General features: G+C 35.9%; 1 protein-coding gene across 2 annotated transcripts in view; it reads left to right on the forward strand.

The window, feature by feature from the left end:
* The window catches only part of ORC3 (origin recognition complex subunit 3), a 203,952-nt gene extending 180,415 nt beyond the window's left edge, over positions 1–23,537 (forward strand). The window contains exons 15-18 of one of the 2 annotated variants that reach the window (XM_089809069.1): positions 21,737–21,861; positions 22,100–22,276; positions 22,664–22,761; positions 22,862–23,537. In XM_089809069.1, the coding sequence (XP_089665195.1) occupies positions 21,737–21,861; positions 22,100–22,276; positions 22,664–22,761; positions 22,862–22,869 (408 nt within the window). In that variant the 3' untranslated portion in view covers positions 22,870–23,537. Of the gene's footprint in view, positions 1–21,736; positions 21,862–22,099; positions 22,277–22,663; positions 22,770–22,861 lie in introns of those variants that run through there. The other variant, XM_089809070.1, reaches the window with a different exon arrangement.
* Positions 23,538–24,030: the final 493 nt, after the last annotated feature.

The following is a 24,030-nucleotide window of genomic DNA, read 5'->3' on the forward strand; positions in this document are numbered from 1 at the left end:
ATACTTCTTCCACTCTTTCTTTGGGTCTTCTATCAACAATCTTGCCCTACCAACCGCTTTGTCAAGCAACCTACAAAATTTAAGTGTAATATTAAATAAAGTGTAAGTGTTAGTAAAAAATTAGGAAATAAGTTATAACAATTAAGATTTAAAATATAACAATGAACTAAAGTGAATCTCAATTATTTACAATTACTAAATAGTAAAATACTAACCTTCCACTCATATCCTTGCGATTAGGCGGCTTGTACCCTTTGCCTGATATTGTCATTGCATTCACCATATTGACCCAATAGGGACTATCAGCGGCATTCATTGAGATATTGTTGAAAAACCAAAAATCAGCTGCTGCAATATCAGTTTGCTCATGCACCTCCTTAAACCATGTAGTGCCCTCTAATGATGGCTGTGCTCCAGGTATGTTCCTGGGCACAAAATAACCACCTATCCCTGATGGGGATCTGGATGGTGATGATGAAGAAGTAGGAGATGTAGAAGAAGTGGAATTGGTAAAAGAGAAATTTTGTTTGCGGATCCGTGGGCCACGAAGAGATCCTGTTATGTTCTCAAGTGCTTCTTCTTCCTCTTGCATATCAAAAGGAGCTCCTTCAAATTCAGCTATGGCTGCCCTCATAGCTATTTTTGCCCTCTCCCTATTCAATTTTTTCTCTTCAGTAGCTGCAAGTAGGGCATGGATGAATCTTTTTTCTTCATCAGTTACCTTGAGACAAGGATTTGAGTTATGTTTCTTTATGCCTGCAAGGTGGTATTTGAGGCGGTTTATGCCTCCAGAAATAATTCTCTCACAAGGAATGCATATCACCTTCCCAATATCATTTGGATTTGGAGCTTCATAGGCATACCGCCATGCCTTATCTCTTGCATTTTTAGGCTGAGTGCCTATATATCCAGATGGGCATGGTGTTTGCGGCCACTCTTCTTGTGGGTTTGTCATTTTTTTAATGGTTGACCGCTGCCCTACACATAAATATATAGAGAAATGAATAAACAAAGTTAGAACTTAGAAGCTAGGGTTTCAAATGATTCAAACTTCAAACTTGAACCATATCCTTAGCAAACAACAAACTTCAACCATATCCTTAGAAGCTAGGGTTTCAAATGATTCAAAATGATTTTAAATGATTTGAAAACATTTACAAAAAACAACAAAAACAAAAGAACATTTTTTATAAAACTATAAAAAGTTTTCAAACTATGATAAGATGAACATACCTGAAAGGAAATTTGTCTTCTAAAATCGGTTAGAATCCTCTACAATCCACTCAAATCCGCCTTGAATCACTTGCAATCAGCCAAGAATGCTTCCAAACCTTCTTCTCTTCACTCCTCAAGGTTCTAAACAATGCAAATACAAGAAAGAATGAGAAAAAACACACTCACTGCCGCTTAAATCCGTCACAGGTCGCGTTCACCAGTAAATCGCGAGTTTTTAGGAAAAACTCGCCGAGTTTTTGCCGAGCGAGTTTTTACCAGATTGCCGAGTTTTTAAATCGGCGAGTTAACTGGTTAAAAACTCGCTGAGCTAGGAAACTCGGCGAGGTTTCCATCTATGCTAGAAACAACCAGAAGATAAGATAAGCGTTGACAACTAAGCACGAGCCTATTCCAACCTTCTAGATGAGTCACAAGGTTGTAGACACCATGTGCTTAATTTGTGCGCTAACTCCTGTGTTGTAGACATATGTGCAATCAAGGGGTGCGCTTACTCCTAGGTAGACTTATAACTTTTATTTTAATTCTTTTATCATTATTATTAGTATTATTATTTATTTATTATTTTATTATTATTATTAATTTTAATTTCTTTTATTTAATTCTTTTACTCAATTAATTTCCCATTTAATTAGTTAAAATCAAAATATCAACACATCATAATATTATATTAATTTTTTTCAAAATAATTAAATCATTAATTAAATCTTTTAATTTTAGACTTAATTTAATAAAATATTCAGCAAAGACCTCCAAAATAAAATATGAAAACCCATCATAGAACAATCCATACAAAATCAGTCTAAGGGATTAAAATCATGAATTACGTCATCCGACGCATTTGGTAGGTAAATCATCTCAGATACTCTTCCTACCTTTCTAGGACAAATGGTTTAAGGGTCTAGGATTTGGACTTGAGAATTTATCTCCCCTCTCTTACCATTGAGATAGTGTGATAGGCTACGCTCATCCTGGCAATTTAGGGAAGTCGATACCCAGTACTTGCAACTTGCATAAAATTCATGCATGTACATACAATATATATATATATATGCTAGGCTAAACAGGCAATGACAGGAAGTGGTGCATTGTGTAGATCTCGACTAGCAGGTGACTACGACTCCCTTCCTTAACCACATCAAAAACGCTATACATAAAGAGAACAAACACGCACACCATACAAATGCAAGTATGGGGTAAGTATCCATAAGAAAACACATGTGATAATAAAGCATCTAACTAATCATCATCAATAATTGAAAATAATGTAATAATCATCATGCATACATGAAATGTAGAGTCTAAGTAATCTCATCATATATCACTGAATCCATAGCACAATATCTGATAGTCTCAAAACAATGCTACTAACCATCAACATAAAACTGGCCTAACAGAGTTCGGCCATGATAGCAACAATATATTTAGAAAAATGTAAACGAGGGCAGGCACTACATCCACCCCCCCAGGATTAGGCTTACTCTTGGAAGCCTACAAACAAGTAGGGATATAAATCTCGTAATCTAGCTGCATCCTCCCATGTAGCTGAAGAGTCATTAGTAGGGTCCCATTGGACCCTTACCTGCTCTATGGTTCGACCCCTGAGGGTCAACTCTCGCCGCTCCAGAATAGGAACCGGCTCCAAAGCTAGCTGCCTGTCCTCTACCTGCAACGCATTCCAATCAAGAATATGTGCTACATCAGGGATATATTGCCTAAGTACTGAAACATGGAAAACATCGTGAATGCGAGCTAGGCTGGGCGGTAAGGCAAGGCGATAAGCAACTGGGCCAATCCTCTCAAGAATCTCGAATGGTCGCACAAAGCGAGGTGCTAGCTTTGAACCCTTTTCGTATCGGATCGGACTTTTTTGTGGACGCACTCTCAAGAATACCTTGTCTCCCACAACAAACTACTTATCTGTCCTATGTGCATCGGCATACTTTTTCTGCCTATCCTGTGCCGTAGTCAAGTGCTCGCGGATACGCATTACCTGTTGCTCTATATCGCGAAGCATCTCAAGACCCAATAGGATGCAATCCTCAAGACTGTCCCAACTCAAAGGTGTACGATAAGGACGTTCATATAAAGCTTGGAATGGTGCCATGCCAATAGAATTGTGATACCCGTTGTAAGCAAACTCCACTAGGTAGAGATAGTCCTCCTAATGAGTCTGCCTATCCATCACATACATCCTTAACATATTTTCTAGAACCTGATTCACCCTCTTTGTTTGACCATCTGTCTCTGGGTGATATCCAGAACTGAAATTTAATTATGCTCCAGGATCATGCTGCAGCGATGTCCAGAATGCGGATGTGAATACAAGATCCCTATTTGATATGATCTTTCAGGGAATGCCATGTAGTCTCACAATGTCACGCATGAAGACGTTAGCGACAGAAGCTGTCGTGTAGGAAGACCTGATTGGTGAAAAATGTGCCACCTTAGTCAACCGATCAACAGTGACCATGATAGCATCATGATGACGAGCAGTCATAGGTAATCCTACTATGAAGTCCATAGAGATGATGTCCCACTTCCATGAAGGAATGAGATTTGGTTGCAAGAGTCCTGTCGGATGTTGGTGTTTTGCCTTGACTCTCTGACACTTAAGACACCTAGCCACATAATCAGCAATGTCACGCTTCATCCCGGACAATAGAATAAACGTCGCAAATCAGCATGCATGTTCTTGACACTTGGATGTGCCGAGTAACGTGCACGATGGGCCTCTGCTAGAATCAAGGTGCGAAGCTCATCCAGTAGCAGCACATAAATCCTTCCTGAAAGTCTCAAAAGACCATTTGACTCTAGGACATAGCCTGAAAACTTACCCTCCAAAGGTCTCCTTGAATCTATTTCTCTGCACACCTCCTGGTACCAAGAATTTGTAGGAAGTGCCTAAAGAATTTGACTCCTCAAATCAACACTAAGAGTCATAGATGATATCATGTGTCTCCTACGACTCAAAACATTTGCCACCACATTCTCCTTTCCTTGAATGTACTTTACTTCGAAGTCATACTCACATAGAAATTCCATCCATCGCCTTTGGTGAGCATTCAGATTAGGCTGAGTGAACATGTACTGAAGATTGCGATGATCACTATGTAGCTCGAATCTGTGCCCCAACAAGAAATTTCTCCACCTTGTCAAAGCATGAACTACTGTTGCTAGCTCAAGATCATGTGTAGGATAATTTAGCTCGTGATCCTTGAGCTTGCATGATTCATATGCAATCACCCGTTCATTCTGCATCAAAACCGCTCCAATCCCTTCAAGGGAAGCATCTGTACATACCATGAAATCACCTTTTGGATTAGGTACTACTAAGATCGGTGCATTGGTCAAAAGCTCTTTGAGCTTCCGAAATGCTTACTCACACTTCTTCGTCCATAGAAACTTTTTTCCTTTCATCTGAAGGGAAGTGATAGGATGCGCTATTCTGGAGAAGTTTTGGACAAATCTGCGATAATAACTAGCTAGACCCATGAAACTACGAATCTCTGACACATTAGTCAGTGTAGGCCAATCTACTATTGCCTGGATCTTTGCAAGGTCTACAAAAATGCCATCACTTGATATGACGTGCCCTAAATACTGAATCTCTGATTTGAAGAATTCACATTTAGCCGCATTGGTATAAAGCTGATTGTCTCTCAAGCACTGTAAAACCAATCGCAAGTGTTCCTCATGTTCCCTCTGAGTCTTAGAATATATCAATATATCAAGGAACACAAGTACAAACCTTTCAAGATAAGATCAAAACACCCCATTCATCAAACTCATGAAAACTGATGGAGCATTTGTTAGCCCAAAAGGTACCACTCTGAACTCATAGTGACCATAGCGAGTTGAAAGGTGGTCTTGTGAATGTCGGCTTCCTTAATGCGAAGCTAGTGGTATCTTGACTTAAGGTCGATCTTGGAGAATACTGTAGCTCCCTTGATCTAATCAAATAAGTCATTGATCCTTGGTAGAGGATACCTGTTCTTTATTGTCACCTTATTCCGTTGTCTGTAATCAATACAAAGGCGCAAAGAACCATCTTTCTTTTTCACAAAGAGCACTGGAGCTCCCCATGGTCACACACTAGGTCGAATGCTCCCTTTGGCCAAAAGTTCCTCTAGCTGAAGACGCAACTCACCCAATTCTTGTGTAGTCATACGATAAGGAGCTTTAGAGATAGGCTCCGCCCCTGGAATGAGGTTAAAATTGAAATCGATGTCCCTTTTTGAGGGCATGCTCGGAATCTCACTCGGAAAAGCATCTGCATACTCTTGTAAAATCGAGTGATCTAAAGTCTTCCCCAGAGGATCTTCCTCATCAAGCTCATTAACTGTAACAACAAATATCTGACATCCCTTATGGAAACTCCGCTTCAATTGTATAGCAGAAATCATCCTTAGAGATATAGGCCTCGATATCCCAAAAATCTTCACATCCTTCCCTTGGTCATCTTGACACATAATAATCTTCTTCCTGCAGTCTATTCTAGCTCTATGAGATCCAAGCTAGTCCATACCTAAAACCACATTGTAGGAACCAAGAGGTATAACCCGAAGGTCAACTGCATTATCAAATCCTCCTATGCTAAGCCCACACTTATGAACTACGGAATTTGTGGAGACCTTAATGCCTGAGGCTAGTTCCACTTGCCAACCATGATCTTGCTTCACCGCATCCAGCTTACACTTAGCAACTAGAGATGGAGAAATAAAAGAATTTGTAGCACTTGAATCAAACAACACTGAAAGAGGTGTACCTCGAATAGCTCCTGTGGTTTCAACCACTGTCCCCTGATGGTCTGCTTGACAGTGATCTACCGCTGCAAACACTATATGAGCTCTACCTGCATCTCCAACTGTAGGCTCTGATGCTGTTGGCCTAGGACTTGAATACTGAGGTGCTCGCTGTGGACAGTGAGCTGCAAAATGTCCAACTTGCCCACATGTAAAACATCCTGTACTTTTGCCAGATCCTCTCCCTGTAGGTGGTGCATTTGATTGCTGGCGGCTATCCCTGCTAACAAAAGATTGACTGCTCTATGTGGGTGAAGTGTGCTGATTTCGTTTATTGCGTCAAGCATTGCGGTTGTTCTTGGAGTTAGAACCTCCGCCACCACCTTGAGCCTGAGGGTACGATCCCTTCTACTGCTGTGCCTGTTGAGACTGTTACTGATATTGTTTCCCCTTAGAAAAAGGAGGCTTTCTGTTTCCACTTGAGTTGTGGTTGCCCTTAGATCCTGATGCTGCAGGTGCTCCCACAAAACCTCCCTGAGCAAGGTTGACACTTTGTTCTACAAGGATGGCTCGTCGTATTGCATCCTTGAGGGTTTTAGGCTCAAATACCTTGACACCCCCAATAATACGGTTGGTCAAACCTCTAATGAAGTGCTGAGTCAACTGAGCTGAGTTGTCACTGAATCTCGAAAAGGACATGAGCTCTTAGAATTTGCGCTCATACTTTGTTATAGTCATAGAATACTGTCTGAGGTTATGGAACTCATCTGCTCTTTGCTGCTTCCATTCTTTTGGTAGGAATTGCTCGCGGAAACTCTCTAAGAATAGCTTCCAAGTGACACTGTTCATATCTATGCCCAGCTTCTTTTCCTCAATTGTCCACCAAGTGGCCCCAAAATTCTCTAAGTTGGTAATGGCAAATCTCGTTTTCACATTACTGTCAAAGTCCTGGATAGCAAAAATCCTGTCAAGGGTAATAAGGCATTGTTTGGGCACATATCCAGAACCTTGCTTGTTAAAGGGCTTGACCTTGGATCTCGAAAGGTCCTTTATCTGAGTAGATACAATGGATCTATGTCGATCCTTCCGAGGGCTCCTAGACCTAGATCTATGCTCATGTTCTGACTGATGTGCTCTATGTTGATCATGAACAGGAGGTAGGCGATCAAGAATGGTCTGCATCATTTGTCTCAAGTTAACCTCCTCAGACTCAACTTGGTTCCCTCTAAGGCTCTCTTCTTGCTGCTCACTAATGTGCTCTCCCCCACTCTCTTCATGAGCAGGCCCTCTGCGGATAGACTCATGGATGCTGATAGCTCTGCCACAACCACGACCTCTTCCACAACCTCTACCATGGCCTCTAACAAAAGACCTTGTCCTAGATACCATTCTACAACAATATCCAAGATGCAAAATACTATTACAACCATGATACATGCTACTGTATAGCATAAAAGGCACATGTTTTACAAATAGACTAAGTTCAGTTTCAGTTTGCCTATGTTTAGGTTTAAGTAGAGGTTTAAGTAGAATTTTCAGTTTTGAAAGCTAAGTGTTGCAGTGTGAAACATATGCAAGTAACAGTTTAAGTTCTGTCTTAGTTCACCTAGTTTCAAGTTTGAAAGAGATACACATGATAGTTCAAAGTCCTTGTTTTGTTCCAAAATACCCAGAGCTCCCAATGTAGAAACTCGGGCTCTGATACGAAATGTAACGCCCCGCCAAGGGATCCAAAAGAATGAACCTAAAGTTTCAGTAAGTTAGGTAACTTTTTTTTTTTTTTTGAAACATGAAAGTAAAACCATTCACATCATACACACAGTAGCGGAAGCAATAACGACATTCAACTGAAAGTATACATAAACGTACATGATAGGTTACATTCCTTATTCTATCTATCAATTAAAACCTAGCCCATTAAATTACTCCGATCTACACATGGTGTAGTTTCCTCATAAAGTATTCAACACATGAAATTCTTAAAAAGCATTCAGAAGACATGATGAAGACAGAAAGTGGAACAAGTGAAAATAACATAGGCAGAATCACAAGTGTCTACCTGGACACTGATTCTAATTCACTTCTCAGAATATGCAGAGCAAGCTCCTTCCTTCTCCGATGTTCGTGGATCCACCCAAACACGCTCCCCAAGCTTCTAGGAGTGCATGAGTATAAGGACCTCTTAGGAAGCACCTAGAATGTCTCTAGAAACAACTAGAAGATAAGATAAGCGTTGACAACTAAGCACGAGCCTATTCCAACCTTCTAGATGAGTCACAAGATTGTAGATACCATGTGCTTAATTTGTGTGCTAACTCTTGTGTTGTAGACATATGTGCAATCAAGGGGTGCGCTTATTCCTAGGTAGACTTATAACTTTTATTTTAATTCTTTTATAATTATTATAATTATTATTTATTTATTATTATTAATTTTAATTTCTTTTATTTTAATTCTTTTACTCAATTAATTTCCAATTTAATTAGTTAAAATCAAAATATCAACATATCATAATATTATATTAATTTTTTCCAAAATAATTAAATCATTAATTAAATCTTTTAATTTTAGACTTAATTTAATAGAATATTCAACAAAGACCTCCAAAATAAAATATGAAAACTCATTATAGAACAATCAATACAAAATCAGTCTAAAGGGTTAAAGTCATGAATTACGTCATCCGACGCAATCGGTAGGTAAAACATCTCAGATACTTGTCCTACCTTTCTAGGACAAATGGTTTAAGGGTCTAGGATTTGGACTTGAGAATTTATCTCCCCTCTGTTATCATTGAGATAGTGCGATAGGGTACGCTCATCTTGACAATTCAGGGAAGTCGATATCTTGTACCTACAACCTGCATAAAATCCATACATGTACATACAATATATATATATATGTTAAGTTAAACAGGCAATGGTAGGAAGTGGTGCATCGTGTAGATCCGGACTAGCAGGTGACTACGACTCCCTTCCTTAACCACATTAGAAATGCCATACATAAAGAGAACAAACACGCACACCATACACATGCAAGTATGGGGTAAGTATCCATAATAAAACACATGTGATAATAAACCATCTAACTAATCATCATCAATAATAAAAAATAATGTAATAATCATCATGCATACATGAAATGTAGAGTCTAAGTAATTTTATCATATATCACTGAATCCATAGCACAATATCTGATAATGTCAAAATAATGCTACTAACTATCAACATAAAACTGGCCTAACAGAGTTCGGCCATGATAGCAACAATGTATCTAGAAAAATGTAAACGAGGGCAAGCACTACATATTAAATGGGGTAAACCAAGGTATCCCTTATGTTGTTTGTCCTCACATATATACCCAGATAAATATACAATTTATTATGACTATGATGATTAGTAAATTGGTATATTCCTTCAACAAGTAAATTAAGTACCCATGTTTACCCTCAATGGAGTTTTTAACCTGATATCCATACATTGTTTATTACTCATTGATCTTCCAGGATCACTACATTTACCTTAATTCTAATAGGATTATGAGTTATCTTACGCATTTGCCTTCACTATGATCTATTGATTTGCACATAGTTGCAATTTTATGCTTTTATAGCATTGTTCTATGTCCATGTTGGCACTTTATGGTTTTATACCGTTGATTTATATGAAGTTTTTTTTTGAGTTGCATAGGGAGCCAATTTTTCAAGGTTAACTATGTAGGTCCCCTCAGTATAACTGATACATAGTTGCCTTATCTGGCCCATGGAGTATCCCTCCATCCTATATTGGTGTGCACTCATTTTATATGGAGTTTCCCTTCATTTGGTCCTTTTTGTTCTACTTTGAAAGGATGACATTTTATATGGAGTTTCTCTCTATATTTGGTTCTATTTGTTCTACTTTGAAAGGATGATATTTTATATGGAGTTTCCCTCCATTTGGTTCTATTGCTTCCACTTTGAAAGATTGATATTTATATGGAGTTTCCCTCCATTTGATTCTATATGCTCTACCTTGAAGGTTGATATTTATGGAGTTCCCTCCATGTTGTTTCATTTTGTTCCTCAATGAAGAGGATGTTATTATTGGAGTTTTTCCTCCAAATTCGGATGGCTTGATCCAATTTGAAGGGAATATGTTGTTAAATCCTCATAATCCATACCTTTTAGTGTCCTATCAAAAAAATCATGATAATACTAATTTGATCAGCATGTCTCTCCTTATACTTTCCCCTTTCAAAAAAAAAAACAACATAAGGGATACTTGGTTTATCCCATTTAATAAATACAACCAAGTAAAGATTACCAATTCTAACAATGGGATTACCATCAGGTGTGATTAGTATTTGTTTAGGATTAGTTATGAATCGATACAAATTAATATTGTATACATTGAGGCATGACCACGTAGGGTTATGCCCCTACTTGATCATGTTTCAATGTATATATTTACTAGATTCATTTCTCATCTGCAGATCATATCAATAACACTGTCATATAGATCTCAGACTGAAAATTGAAAACAAGTTTCAGATAACATTAGACTCAGAAGTCAAGCCATCATTCTACATCTACCAAGTGTGTCATAGGAAGGAAATTAATAAGAAATATAGTAATTAGTCTCCACAAAACAAGGTCTATAAAACATTACATGGTATCAGAGCCTAATTGGTAGAGAGACTCATTCTTATTTAAAATAAAAGGACAATATGTCAAATAATGTAACAGTAGAGGACAGACTTGTAGGAGTAGTGAATTTCTTTTTTTGGAAAATTCGAATTACTACAATTCTTGAAGAATTAGAACTTGAATCTTTTATTGAATAAGATATTTTAATTCTTGAAGATGAAGCTAAAAAAGCTACTTGAAAAAGACGAAATAATTAAGCGAGGAAGATCATTGTGGATTCTATAAAAGATCATATCCTTCCATCTATATGAGATTTAAGGAAAGCATTTGAAGTATTCAAAACAATTAAGGATAGGTTTGAGATTAACAACTCAAGTAGACTGATTACACTGAAAAACGAACTAATGAATACTAAAATGTGTAAAGGGGAAACGATCTCATCATATTTTGGAAAGGTTTCCGAAATTAAAAATCATCTAAATGCTATTGGAAGCAAGATAAAAGATCAAGAACTATCAATAATAGCACTTAGAGGATTGCCCTTATCATGGGAAGCATTCATCCAAGTAATCAGCAGACCTACTATACCTCCTTTTGATCAACTAAAGAATGATTGCACATTAGACAAATCAAGGCTAATCTCTAGAGGGATTATCTTAAATCAAGAGGGAGAAAATTAAGCCCTCTTTTCAGTTTCAAATTACAAAAGGAAAAAGAGGAAATTTAAAGGAAATAAATATGACAAAAAGAAAGAGAATCGAAATTACAAAAGAAATGATTTTTCTAAAGTTCAATGTTATAAGTGTGAGAAATTCAGACATATTTTTCAGTAAATGTCCTGAAAGGGAAAATCTTAATCTCATTAGCCGAAAGCAAGAAAGATGAAAATCTATTATTCTACACCGCCTTATCAAGTGAGATAAACTCAAATGCAAGTGTGTGGATAATAGATATTGGTGCTTCTTGACATATAACAGGATTCAAAGAAAAAATTGAAACAATTGAAAATTACAGATCTGAAGGATTCACTATTGGAGACAACTCCACTCATCCAGTCAAAGGTATTGGGACTTGTTCTATACAACTAAGGGTTGGAGTTACACTAAAATTAAAAGATGTTTTGTTTGTACCAGGCATAAAAAGAAACATAATTTCAATTTCTGGAGTAGCTGATGAAGGATTCCAAGTCACCTTCAATGAAGACAAAGCCTTGTATTGGCCTAAAAATTCAAATCTAAAAAATGCCATTCGCATAGGAACCAGAGATGGGGCGTTATATAAGGTATGTAATATCCAAAAGTAGGCTCTTAATCTCGAAGTGACAAGTTCTAATGAAGTATGACCTAGAAGACTTGGACATATTGGATTTAGTTCACTCTCAAATGTAGAGAAAATAACGTCTTGAACAACATGATGGAGCTCTAAATTTTTGCCTTCACTAGTGATGTTGGAGACTAGAAAGAAGTTATTAATTGATGATATCAGAGGAATTCAAAAGTGTGATCAGGATTGTTTGGATAACCATTATCAATATAAAAAATGAGGAGTCAATTTCACTGTTTGAAAGATGTGAGGCTTATCTTCAAATTATCAAATTTATTGAGATGCTATTGCAATATTACTAGTACTACTAGTTGGAAAAGGTGAATAAAAACATGCATGACGTGTATATAGAAATAGTGATGCATGGATGCACTCAGCCAATAAGCAAATATACAATAACATATAGAAGTCAACATATTGAATATATGATTTGCCCAGTCTAAGGAATATATGCTCTCTTCAGGGATATCTTGTCCTAAGGATTTCAGACCAAATTCTAATTCAAATGCTCATTGGGTCTGATAGAACAGTTGGCACTCTAAATACAAATCACTAGTATTTCATTTAGATGCATGGGTCATTGAATATTGAAACAATGTTTGATAAACCACATGGACGACTGTGTAGAAGAAAAGGGCAGATAAATTATGATCACTCGTAGCAAGACACACGAAGTCAATAGCAGTAATATATACAATAGTGATGAAGAACTGATGCATTATGGAAATAACAAAGTCTCAAGGAATATGGAAAAGGTTGTATTTGGAGTAAATTTAATCATGTAACAAAATTATGGATTACTTATATCAAATCATATATAATTCACTACAAACTCCAGCAACCAATGAATACAATCAGCGCATGCACATACGTCAGTCTTCCTAAGGTCTGGCAGAGTATCTACCAAACAAACATGTATAGATCGTGCCAGTCATGAAGTTGAAAGGCAACACTGAAGAAATAAATGAAAGCATCAACACAATAGTAGGAAGCGTGATAAAGACATGGTCATATGACTATAAAAGTATCTTTGGCTACGAAGCAAACTGTATAGAGTCAAACCTGTAGATGGCAATTAGTTTTGGAACATGCATGTTTGGATATCGTATAGGAATGACAGAGTTACATTCATTTCAGGAGTGAATAGCAAGGAGTTTTGTATTGATCGGCACTAATCATTAATGAACTTTAATTAATATTTAATATTTGATATCTTGTCGTATTTGTTGCAAGTCTGGAGATAATACACGGGATGGTGGAGATGACAAAAAGTTGCTATGAGTGTCCCAGGATTAATGATGGATGATTTCATCAAGATGATAATGAATTTTGGAATTACGTAGTAGACATAAGCAGTGATTATCTTGAAGTGGATCATTCTGAACAAAAGTTGCAGCATTTATATTGGAGGCACCTTCAGAATCTCGTCTATTGATTGTGCGGAGAGGCAAAGATCTGTATATGAAGGAGTAGAAGCGCTTGGCGTAAGGTGTACGTTCGAATACAGGAGTCCATCATTCGCATTCATATGAAAATTTCATGCATTGGAGTCACTGCGGAAGAAGCAAGGGCTGGGACCTACGATTCTGAAGGATACCTGTCATCAAGATTTGCGAAGATGGATTGGGTATTCATGCCAATCGTTTGTTGATACTAAGTGTTTAAAAGGAATCCTTATCGCAAATGTCTAACTTCTTGTTAAACATAACAATATCGAGCAAGGAGGAGGATAAGCTTGTAGACACCAAAATATGGAGGGATCCTCGTGTTTGGTTTGCCCAATATTTAAATGTAGGAATCATAACCGATGATCATTTTAGTTGAAAGTTTTTTATTTAATTATTTGTTTTGAAAGGTTGTGGTGTTTTAAAAGTAATCGACACCCTTCGGCCCTTTATAAATATGTGATGGAAAAATCAAACAAGACCACCGTTTTTTATTTTCAAAAGCTCTCTACATTCCTAAAGCATATATGTTATTGAAACTCCTTCCATGAAAAAGATTTAATTTTGAATAAAGCTCCTGGATGTTGAATTACTGGGCATACATTTCGATATTGTGTGAGATATAATTGTGTTGAGTGGAGCATCAACATTTGAGTGTCTTCAATACAAATTTCTGCAGAGTATAATCAGTAAGATTTTTATTTGCTTTAGAGTTAAATTATTATATGGTTCGTCCTTTGTGATCATCTTTATCTTCTATCAATAATTGCGATAAGTGGATCAAATTATTGATTGCTATTTAAACCTAACAAGTACAAATATTGTGAAATATTGTTATTGTTTTCTTTATTTGTATCTATTTTGTCTATATATGGGTTAAAACATCATAGATTGGTTTAAATACGCATAAAAACAAAATAAATTAACGCATGCTGATAATCGAATTGTTTATAAATTTAATATACATAATATCATAGAGTTGTATGTAAAAACATATGGTTTTGACTCTATCGCCCTTTTAAATTTCAGCACTGATCATAAACTTGCTCATATTTCTCAATCTATATGCTAGCAATATTCTAATCTTTTTCTTTTAAGGGTTTGATATCTATTTGTTTTAGTAATTCACTTTTAATCTTATTTCAGCATTCACAACTTTATCAAAGTAATCGTATTTTGAAGATTAATACTCATTATTATCAATCCAAAAGTTTCCTTAAAACCTTGCCATCTCGGGAAAAACTGTCTTTGCATTGAATCTATCTAATATAAATGTCTTGGATCCAAGTATTTGTCCAAAATCAAGTGCACCGGCCTTGGTTTTGCAGAGCCAAAAATTCAGAGGATCTAGATCGAATTGATTGATCCTGTCAAATTGGCCACAACCAATTAGATATCCCAGCATCGAGCAGGCCATAGGATTCTAGTCTATGGTTTTGGGAACCAACACAACAAGTCTAAGCTCAAAACACATAAGTATATGTAAAGGATGTGCTCTAGGAAAGAACATTAAAAAACCTTTCCCTCCTAGTGAACACAAGTCTAAGTCAATCTTGGAACTAATTCACTCTAATTTATGTGGGCCCATGCCAACTCTTTCTCTAGGAGGTTATGCCTATTACATAACATTCATTGATAATTACTCTAGGAAGACTTGGATTTTTTTCTAAAAGTTAAAGAATCAAATGAGGTGTTATCAAAATTCAAAGAATTCAAGGAATTGGTGGAAAATCAAGTGTCAAAGAAAATTAAAGCTCTAAGAACTAACAATGGTGGAGAATACACTTCTGAAAATTTGAAAGCTTTTTGTACATCTATTTGGATTTAGAGGGAGTATACTGTACCTTATAATCCTCAACAAAATTGGGTAGCAGAAAGAAAAATAGAACTATTGTTGAAGCAACAAAATCTATGCTTCATGATAAAAACTTATAGTTCTCATTCTGTGTGCAAGCCACAAATACTGCTGTATACATACAAAACAAATGTCTACACATTCTAGAAAATATGACACCTAAAGAAGTCTTTACAAGAAATAAACTTGATTTTAGTCACCTTAGGATTTTTGGTTAACCTGTGTATATACATATACCTAAAGAAAGAAGAACTAAGTTAGAACCATCTGGAAAGAAAGGGATATTTGTTGGATATTTGAAGAACTAAGTTAGAACCATCTAGAAGTATGTCAAAAGGAAGATTACATATTCTTAAATCAAGGAAAATATGCTCAGGATATTTTGAATAGATTTGGGATGATGGACCACAAACCACTTGCAATTCCGATGGAAACTAATCTACACAAGCTAAAAGAGGAAGCAACACATTCAAAATCTTTTGATCCTACCCTTTATAGAAAAATCATTGGATCTCATGTTTTTGGTAAACACTAGGCTTGATATCTGCTATTTCACAAACGTACTAAGTCACTTTATGTGTGAGCCTAAGAAAATACACCTAATGGCTGCGAAACATGTTTTGAGATATCTACATGGCACTATTGGTCTTGGACTAAAGTACAGAGATGTTGGAATCAAACTTGAAGGCTATACTGATTCTAATTGGGTTGCTTGTTCTATAAAATGTAAGAGTACCACCGGATGTTGCTTCACTCTTGGATCAACAATGATATAATGGTTCAGTAGAAAACAACCTATAGCTGCCTTGAGTTCTACTGAAGCAGAATATATGGCAGCCTCCATGGGAGCATGTGAAGCAGTTTGGTTAGGGAAGCTATTATTTGGATTATTTAGAAAGAAGTTAGATTCCACTATGATCTATTATGACAATTAGAGTTGCATTGAACTTTCTGCAAATCCAGTGTTCTAGAATCAGTCTAAATACATTGAGACTCCTTACCACTATATCAGAGACATGGTTGTCAAGAATGTGATCAAGCTGATCTATGCTAACACAAATGATCAAAATGCTGATATTTTCACTAAACCTCTTGCAAGAGTGAAAATAGAGTATTTTAGAATTAAATTTGGTATGACAAATTTGTAATTACTTTTTTGTAAATTTATTCATGAATATTATATTAAATTAAATTGTTTGCAAACTTGTTAAATGAAAGATGACGATCTTTCATGTGTTCAAAGGTCTCTATTGTAAAGTGACGATCTTATCAATAGATGACCAACCTTTCAACATCAAAAGCGTTGAAGGTTATTGGAGTCATTGTTATTAGGCCGGATTTTGTGACACATTGATATCCATCATGGTTATTAGGTCAGATTTTTCTAGACACCATGAAAATCATTGTTATGGTTATTAGGCTGGATTTTTTCGGACACCATATTCTATTAGACATAATTGAGTCATATTTAATTGTATGAAGAACTTTCAAACACTCATTGCTAAAGAGGGAGTGTTAAGAGTGTTAGCATTCAATGTGATGAAACAACTATTGTTTCATAAGTGTTAACAGTATATATATATATATATATATATATATATATATATATATATATATATATATATATATATATATATTATACACCTGTTATTCTGAATGCAGAAATTTAAGCATATATATGTAAATGTTATTATATCTATGTTAAATGATCTTCAATGCCTCATGTAATCCCGATTGTATCGGGTGCATTCAATATTCTATTACACTGATTGTTATCAAGTGTATGTTATTATCATCGATTAGTATCGAGTTTGTAAAGTATATATTCTCGCCGATTATATAAAGGTGAACTACATTGTATTACTTCCACTGATTGGATAATCAGGAGTTTCATTAACCAATCGTTATTACTATTAAAGGGATTACCATCGGGTGTGATTAGTATCTGTTAACTATTAGTTATCTCATCTGCAGATCCTATCAATAACACTGGCATATAGATCTCAGAGTAAAAATTGAAAACAAGTTTCAGATAACAATAGACTCAGAAGTCAAGCCATCATTCTACATCCATCAAGTCTGTCATAAGAAGGAAATTAATCAAAAATACATTGCTTATTCTCCACCGATCAAGGTCTATAAAACTTTATAGTGTGCACAAGAGGTGCAATGTATCTAAAAGTTGTGGATTGTGAAGGAGAGTTGGACGGTCCTTTCATTGCAATCATTCTCATCCAAGCCATTGAGCAAGTTGGCCCTCAAAATGTTGTTCAGGTAATAACCGACAATGCCAAGAATTGTAAGGTTGTTGGTTTATTGGTTGAAGAGCGCGTCAAACACATTTGTTTGACACCATGTGTTGTGTACTCACTGAACCTAATGTTGCTAAAAGTTGGCACTACGATTGAGTGGGTGACAAAATGTATGAAGAGGCACAAGAGACGGAAATGTTTGTCACTGTCACCATATGACACAAATGATATTTAGAGAATTCCCGAAATTGGAGCTCTTGAAGGTGAGTTGAATTTGTTTAAATTTCAAAATTTAAACGTGTTCTAGAATTCTAGCGACTTTAGTAAACTTTCTATATTATTGTTTTGATTGTAAAATGGGTTGCAGAGACTTGCTTTGCCTACAATACTATTGCTTTGAGATGCCTTGTCAAGGTTAAAGAGGCATTATCTAGTATGTTAATCAGTGCTAATTGGAGCACATGGAGGCAATCTAGTATTGCCAATGCAGCTGCCATTAAGACATTGATACTAGATGACTCTCGGTGGTATTGTGTTGAGTAACTTCTAAAGTTCACTGAGCCTATATTGAGCATGATCTGATATACAGACATGGATAGGCCTTGCTTTGGTGAGGTATTTAATGGTATTGACTCCATGATTGAAGATATTAGAAATATCATAAATGAGGGAAGAAGATCGTGATGAAAAGTTCTTCAAGGAGCTACAAGTAATTGTGGTAGAGAGATGGAGCAAAATGACAACACCTTTGCATCAACTTGCCTTTGCATTGAGCCCCAAACTATATAGCCAATCAATCCTTAGGGGGAGTACCACTAGAGTTGCAATACAAGGATCCTAAAGTTGCTCAAGGGTACACGGCAGCCCTTTGAAGACTCTTTCCCAAGCGCCTATGAGCTGTATTGAGGTCTGAATTCATGACTTTCACGAGCACCGCTGATTGTGGCCTTGGAGCTCTTTAAAACAAAAATAACCTTGATGCTCATAAATGGTGGTATTTCCATGCACAAAATGTAACAGCACCTACAACCCACTGCCATCAAAATTTCATCAGAAGTGAGTTCACACTTAAGATTCTAATTTCTAAATTCTTATTGATGAATATTTAATAAATTTATTTTAAATTTTTTTATTCAAAACTCTGAACTCTCTAATTTCAAAATTGTAAATCTTGATAGGTTGCTAGTTCATCATCATATGAGAGGAGTTGGAGCACATACTCCTCCATCCACTCAAAAAAATCAACTGACTAAACTCCAAAAAGGCAGATAACTTGGTAAGGATTCATTCAAACTTGAGGCTCACAAGACACAAATAATATACTTAACATAATGGGCAGGCAAAGCATTGGGATGTTGAACCAAAGTCTGCGGAGTTGGAAGCGCATTTTAATGCACTTGCAATTGATGGTGAAGATTGCGAAATACTTGTGATGTTGAGGCTGATCCTGAGGCTGGGCTTAAAGCTGCTAGGACTGATGCTAGTGACACTGTTTGTACTTCTAATCTGCCACAGTAGAATGATGTTTTTTGGATGATATTTAACTGATTATTACTGTTGTTAATATATGTTATTTCATTCTAACTAAATTGTTAATATATGTGGTTGTGTATTTTGCTAAGTTGCTTCAACATTAGCATAGTGGTGTATGAACTTATTTGCTGCAGCATATTTTTTCATATATATATTTAAAAATAAATAACTGTATGGAAGAACCCAAAATGAACCTTAACCCACCCCAAAAGTTTTTTGGACAAATTTCAAACCTGCATCTGTACTGGAATCCAAACTGGCAACTTTAGCTTACCAATTATAATATCTAGGATCCTTGCTATCTCTTTGCATTCTTAAATCTGTGTTAAAGAAGAAAATGTCGAGCTTGTGCGAATTGAGCTTTGCCCAAGACTTTCCTATAGTTGTCTAGCATTTTCTTCATTATTATTGCTTCCCTCCTGTTAGCTATTTGAGATAACAGTGTATTATAAGCAAATTGCTAATGTGGGATCCCTTCCAAACAAATAGCTACCATAACTCCTCTCCAGTTTCTTTTGACTCATGCGTTAGTGATACATCTTCCTAACGTCTCTGCCATTTTCCTGTTTCTCAATTTTTGTAGATTTGTCTGTGTCAGTACTCATTCTACCACTATGATGATAGGAAAGAGTGGTTAAACTTAAAACCCGTTTCACTCTGTGACTATCATGTTTGCTGGTATAGAGAATATAGTAAGCCATATTATGGATTTGATCAAGACTCATGAATAGCAGTACACATGGTAATGTGTAGAGGATTTTGTGGCTTGTGGAAACTGGAAACACTTCAGTGGTCTGTGATACACTAGAGCACATTGTGGATTCTTGCAGTAACATGGATGTTCTCTGATTAGAGACATTTTTTTATATTTAGAATAAACAGGAAAGCTAGGACAGGTTATAATAACCTACAGGCAACTCTTCATTTTGGAATCCAATGGTGTTGTATCTATGTTCTTCTTTATTGCCTAATTTACAGCCTGCATACCGTTTTCCTCCAAGAGCTGACAGCCCATGTATATCATTTAACACTTTTTTCCTTGAAGAATTTGTAGAATGTGTTTTGCTTATTTTATTGAGGAGATTAGGATTTTGCAGACCACCTTGTCTTATTGAAATGATCAATGCGGGTGCTGATACAAGTGATTATCCATTCAATTACTTTGTAACTGAAGTATACATTTTGAGCATTATATATATTGGCACACTGCCCCTCTCAAAGACTCTAGAAATAACCAGTTTCATAATTACTCCTGGCCTTGTTGGAGTATTTTCTGTGCATCAGTGCATGGAGAGGAGTTAAATTGTCAGTGATCTGTCTTCCTCTTACAAATGCTGATTGGTTTCTTTGAATTATTTTGAAATGAGTCTTTTCTGTCTGCTATCTATTATGATGGCAAAAATTTATAAACCATATTATAGATTACTGTTAGACAAACCTGATAGAGAAGCTATATTTGCTGTTTTTTGATATCCGTAGCAGTTTTGTGGCATTTATGTGATTAGACATTCTATTGTTTCTTCAAGATTCTTCTACTATCTCTTAAAATTCTTCTTGATGACATTCCTGAAAGTCTGACAAAATAAATAAGAGAATTTTTTCGGGGCAAGCAGATTTATCCTTGTTGAATGAGAGGAAAATTCCTCTTCTTACACATTTTTGGAATGAAATCATTCTTCTTTGCTTCCATGACTCCTAGAATGTGTTTTAAGAGCTTTTCCTGAGGTTAAGTTAACCATGGCATTTCCTAACTGATTACTAGAGTATTTGGTTACATGGTTGTGAGATCTTCTGATAAAATGTCCATCCAGATGTTTTAATTGGGATTCATCATTTAGTCAAGGTTACATGGGGACAGGGTACTCAGGGTATGGGTTCAGGTACAACTATTTTTCAAAATAAGAGAGGGGGGTACTTGTGTACATCAATATTTTTATAGTATTGTTTAATATTTTTGGAAAATCTGAAAATTCAAAATATGAGTCATAACAATAGTTTTTCAAAACAAGAAAGTGATGAAGTGTGCAGATGTGATGTATTGTTTTCAGTTTCAGATTTGCAATACATTTGTAATAATGATATATGCTAAATGTTTAGATGCATAACAGAGAAGGTAGACTTTAAAAGTGAAGAAGAAGATCATAAATCACATAACAATGACATATTGCAAATGATAAACTTCTTTGAAAAGTGATAAAGTTTACTGTTAATCAGTATTGTATCAAAGTTTCAAGCTGTTTACATATTGAATTCTGATATGCAAGCAAAAAACAAAACAAAAATCAGAAAACTTAATCAAGGTCCTTAGCTATGATGCTCTCCATTGAGTACCCGGAACTTGGGTATGTGGGTATGTGTCCTAGGGTTGTGGGTTTGCATACCCATGCAACCTTGCATTTAGTGTTTTTTGTTTTGTAATAATTGTTGAAGAAAGAATTGTTTGAATCTCTAATTTTTATTAGTTTTGTGATTTCTTGTTCTCTAATTTTCCTATAAATAATATCAATGTTTTGCATGTTCCACTCTTCCAGCTGCGAAAATATGGGAAAAAGCTTTGTGATTCCATTTTGTAGTTTTAGTCATCATACTCACTTCTCTGAAAGCTATGAATTTATTCAAATCCACCCGAATTACTGGAATCATGTTATGAGCATATAGGTTAGAAGAAAATTTGCATTTTTTGATATTATTTTTATCATTCGTGTCATGGATGTTATTTGCAGGCCCTCACAGTAGACACACGAAGAACAACTCAGAATGATCTCCTTAATTCTCAGCTGTCTCTCCAGTGCAGCTGCTGCAGAGGAGTGGCTGGATTGTCTCCATCAATGCACGAGACCTCTCTTGCGTAATAAGTTTAATCTCTACAATTTACAATATCAATATATATATATTGAGGCTACATTTGCTGTTTTCTGATATCCGTAGCAGTTGCTTGAGACTGAGATTATACACACACACACACACACAATCTCAGTATTACGGGCAGTGAGCTACATCATGTCCTTAGATCTTAAATAATGATGTTCTTTTAGCTATTTAAGATGCTTTTGTTTTTCAATGATTGTTTTTTCAATATCCTGCAGATATCATTTGGCTCAAGAACATGGTGACCTGATCAATGTACATGATTGGTATCAGTCATTTGGAGCCATAGCTTTCATTCCAGACCTAAGCAATGATGATAGGGGAAATGAAGCCGCTTCACAGAAAAGGCAGAGGGCTGTGAATGGGCTTCTGCAGGCAGATAAAGCTTCTATTCAGTATCCTTATTTTAGCTGGCTAGATGCAACCCTTGATGTTTTATTTTTTTCTACATACCATTGAAAAGGATTTTACTTAATCTTTTGAATATCTGTTTTGCATGGAATGCTATAGGCATGGCATTTAGTTCACAACTTCATATAATAATAATTTTTGTCAATTGCTTATAATTTACAACTTTTTTTTAAAATTTCCCATGTCTGAATCTTTTGCATCTATAACACTGAGTACCTCTTTGAACTTGTCACATAATAGTTAATACTTATCTGTGTCAACTTTCTTTGATTTTCTCTTCTATCTTTCCTTTCGAGACTTGTTATCTATGTCTCCTCCTGTGTATCATTATCCTGTCAACTTCACAGACACTCCTTAACATGTGCTTTTAGGGCAAGGTTTTCAAAAGCAATCACAGAGCTTCAAATAGTTGGACTTGTGCGAATGCCTTGCAAGAGACGCGCTGATTACTTACAACGAATTGCATTTGGTTTGTAGAACTCAACTGCCTTTGTTTAAGGTTTTCTGAAGCAACTTGGCAATGTGTAGAAGTTAAAACAGTGTAATTGTTTACAATTCTCTCTTGACAGGTATCTGAAATAAACTGTTGAGTGAGGATTAAACTGATGTACAAAAGTATATAATAAGAGTGCTCTAAAGCATCTGACAGAACAGGTAATATGATTAATTAGATTGTCAGCTATTTTTGCAAGACACGGGGCAGTATTCTATGCAGTGACAGTTCTAACATGTGAAACGAGTGGTGGAGAACTTGTGCTATTGAAAGAAAGGTCAATAGTTCCAATCCTTCAGAGAATAAGGTATGTATGCTTCATTTCTAGCACAGGTAGGTGTCTTCCAGAAGGAGTACAAGGTATTCCCCTATTATCGTCACCATCTGTAGACCCAAATACAGATAGCTGGTATCGTGGACTCTAAAAGCACCTATATGTGATGGTATTCCTCCTTGTTTCAAATGGCAATATTGTGGACATATGGCAGACTTGTAGGAAAGACCATAAGTAAACAGTTTTGTTCATCAAGATGCCAGCTCAGGATGTTTTGGTATATAGTTATGAGTTTTTTATGTACAACTTATATGAGCTTCTGAGCTTTGTTAAATTTCAAAATTGTTGTGTAACAGCACAGTTGAAACCAAATGCCATGTTTAATTGTTTGGCATTATCATCAATGCTTTGATTTGAGAGATTAGCAACAAAATAATTTCTAATATCGCTGTCACATTTATAGTGTGCTTTTCCTGAATTTGTTGTCAGTTATTGTTCTTCTTGATATGGTTTGCCCATTAGTAGGATATTGGGTATACATAATCCATGATGGAATCTGTAGGTTATTGGAATCTTCTATATTCTGATGAGAATATGAATATGTGATCCTCATGTGGTTTGACTCAACTTATAAGGTTTCGTTTTTGAAAATATGTTGGTAATTGAAACTTAGGTAAGATTGATTCATGTTAATGTTAATTAGCATGTGATCTGAGGTCACATCAATGCAACAGGGAATATTTAATGTCTGAACCATTTTTTCCTTGTGCTTGAACATAAACTGCTCAATGTATAATTAACAAATATGCTATAATAATATTTAAAATTCTAGTTCCCTTGTTCAGTTTGTTTTAATTACTCAGTTGGTAGTGGACATGATCTAATAAACAAAGTGGGGCTACACCATAGGAAGCTATTATTGAATGTCAAAATCTATGGGGGAACAAACAATGTTTGACCAAGTTTCTTGA

This window comes from Cupressus sempervirens, chromosome 11 (genome assembly GCF_028749045.1).
Source record: "Cupressus sempervirens isolate cs-2001-9-10 chromosome 11, ASM2874904v1, whole genome shotgun sequence".
In the NCBI taxonomy this organism is placed as follows: domain Eukaryota; kingdom Viridiplantae; phylum Streptophyta; class Pinopsida; order Cupressales; family Cupressaceae; genus Cupressus; species Cupressus sempervirens.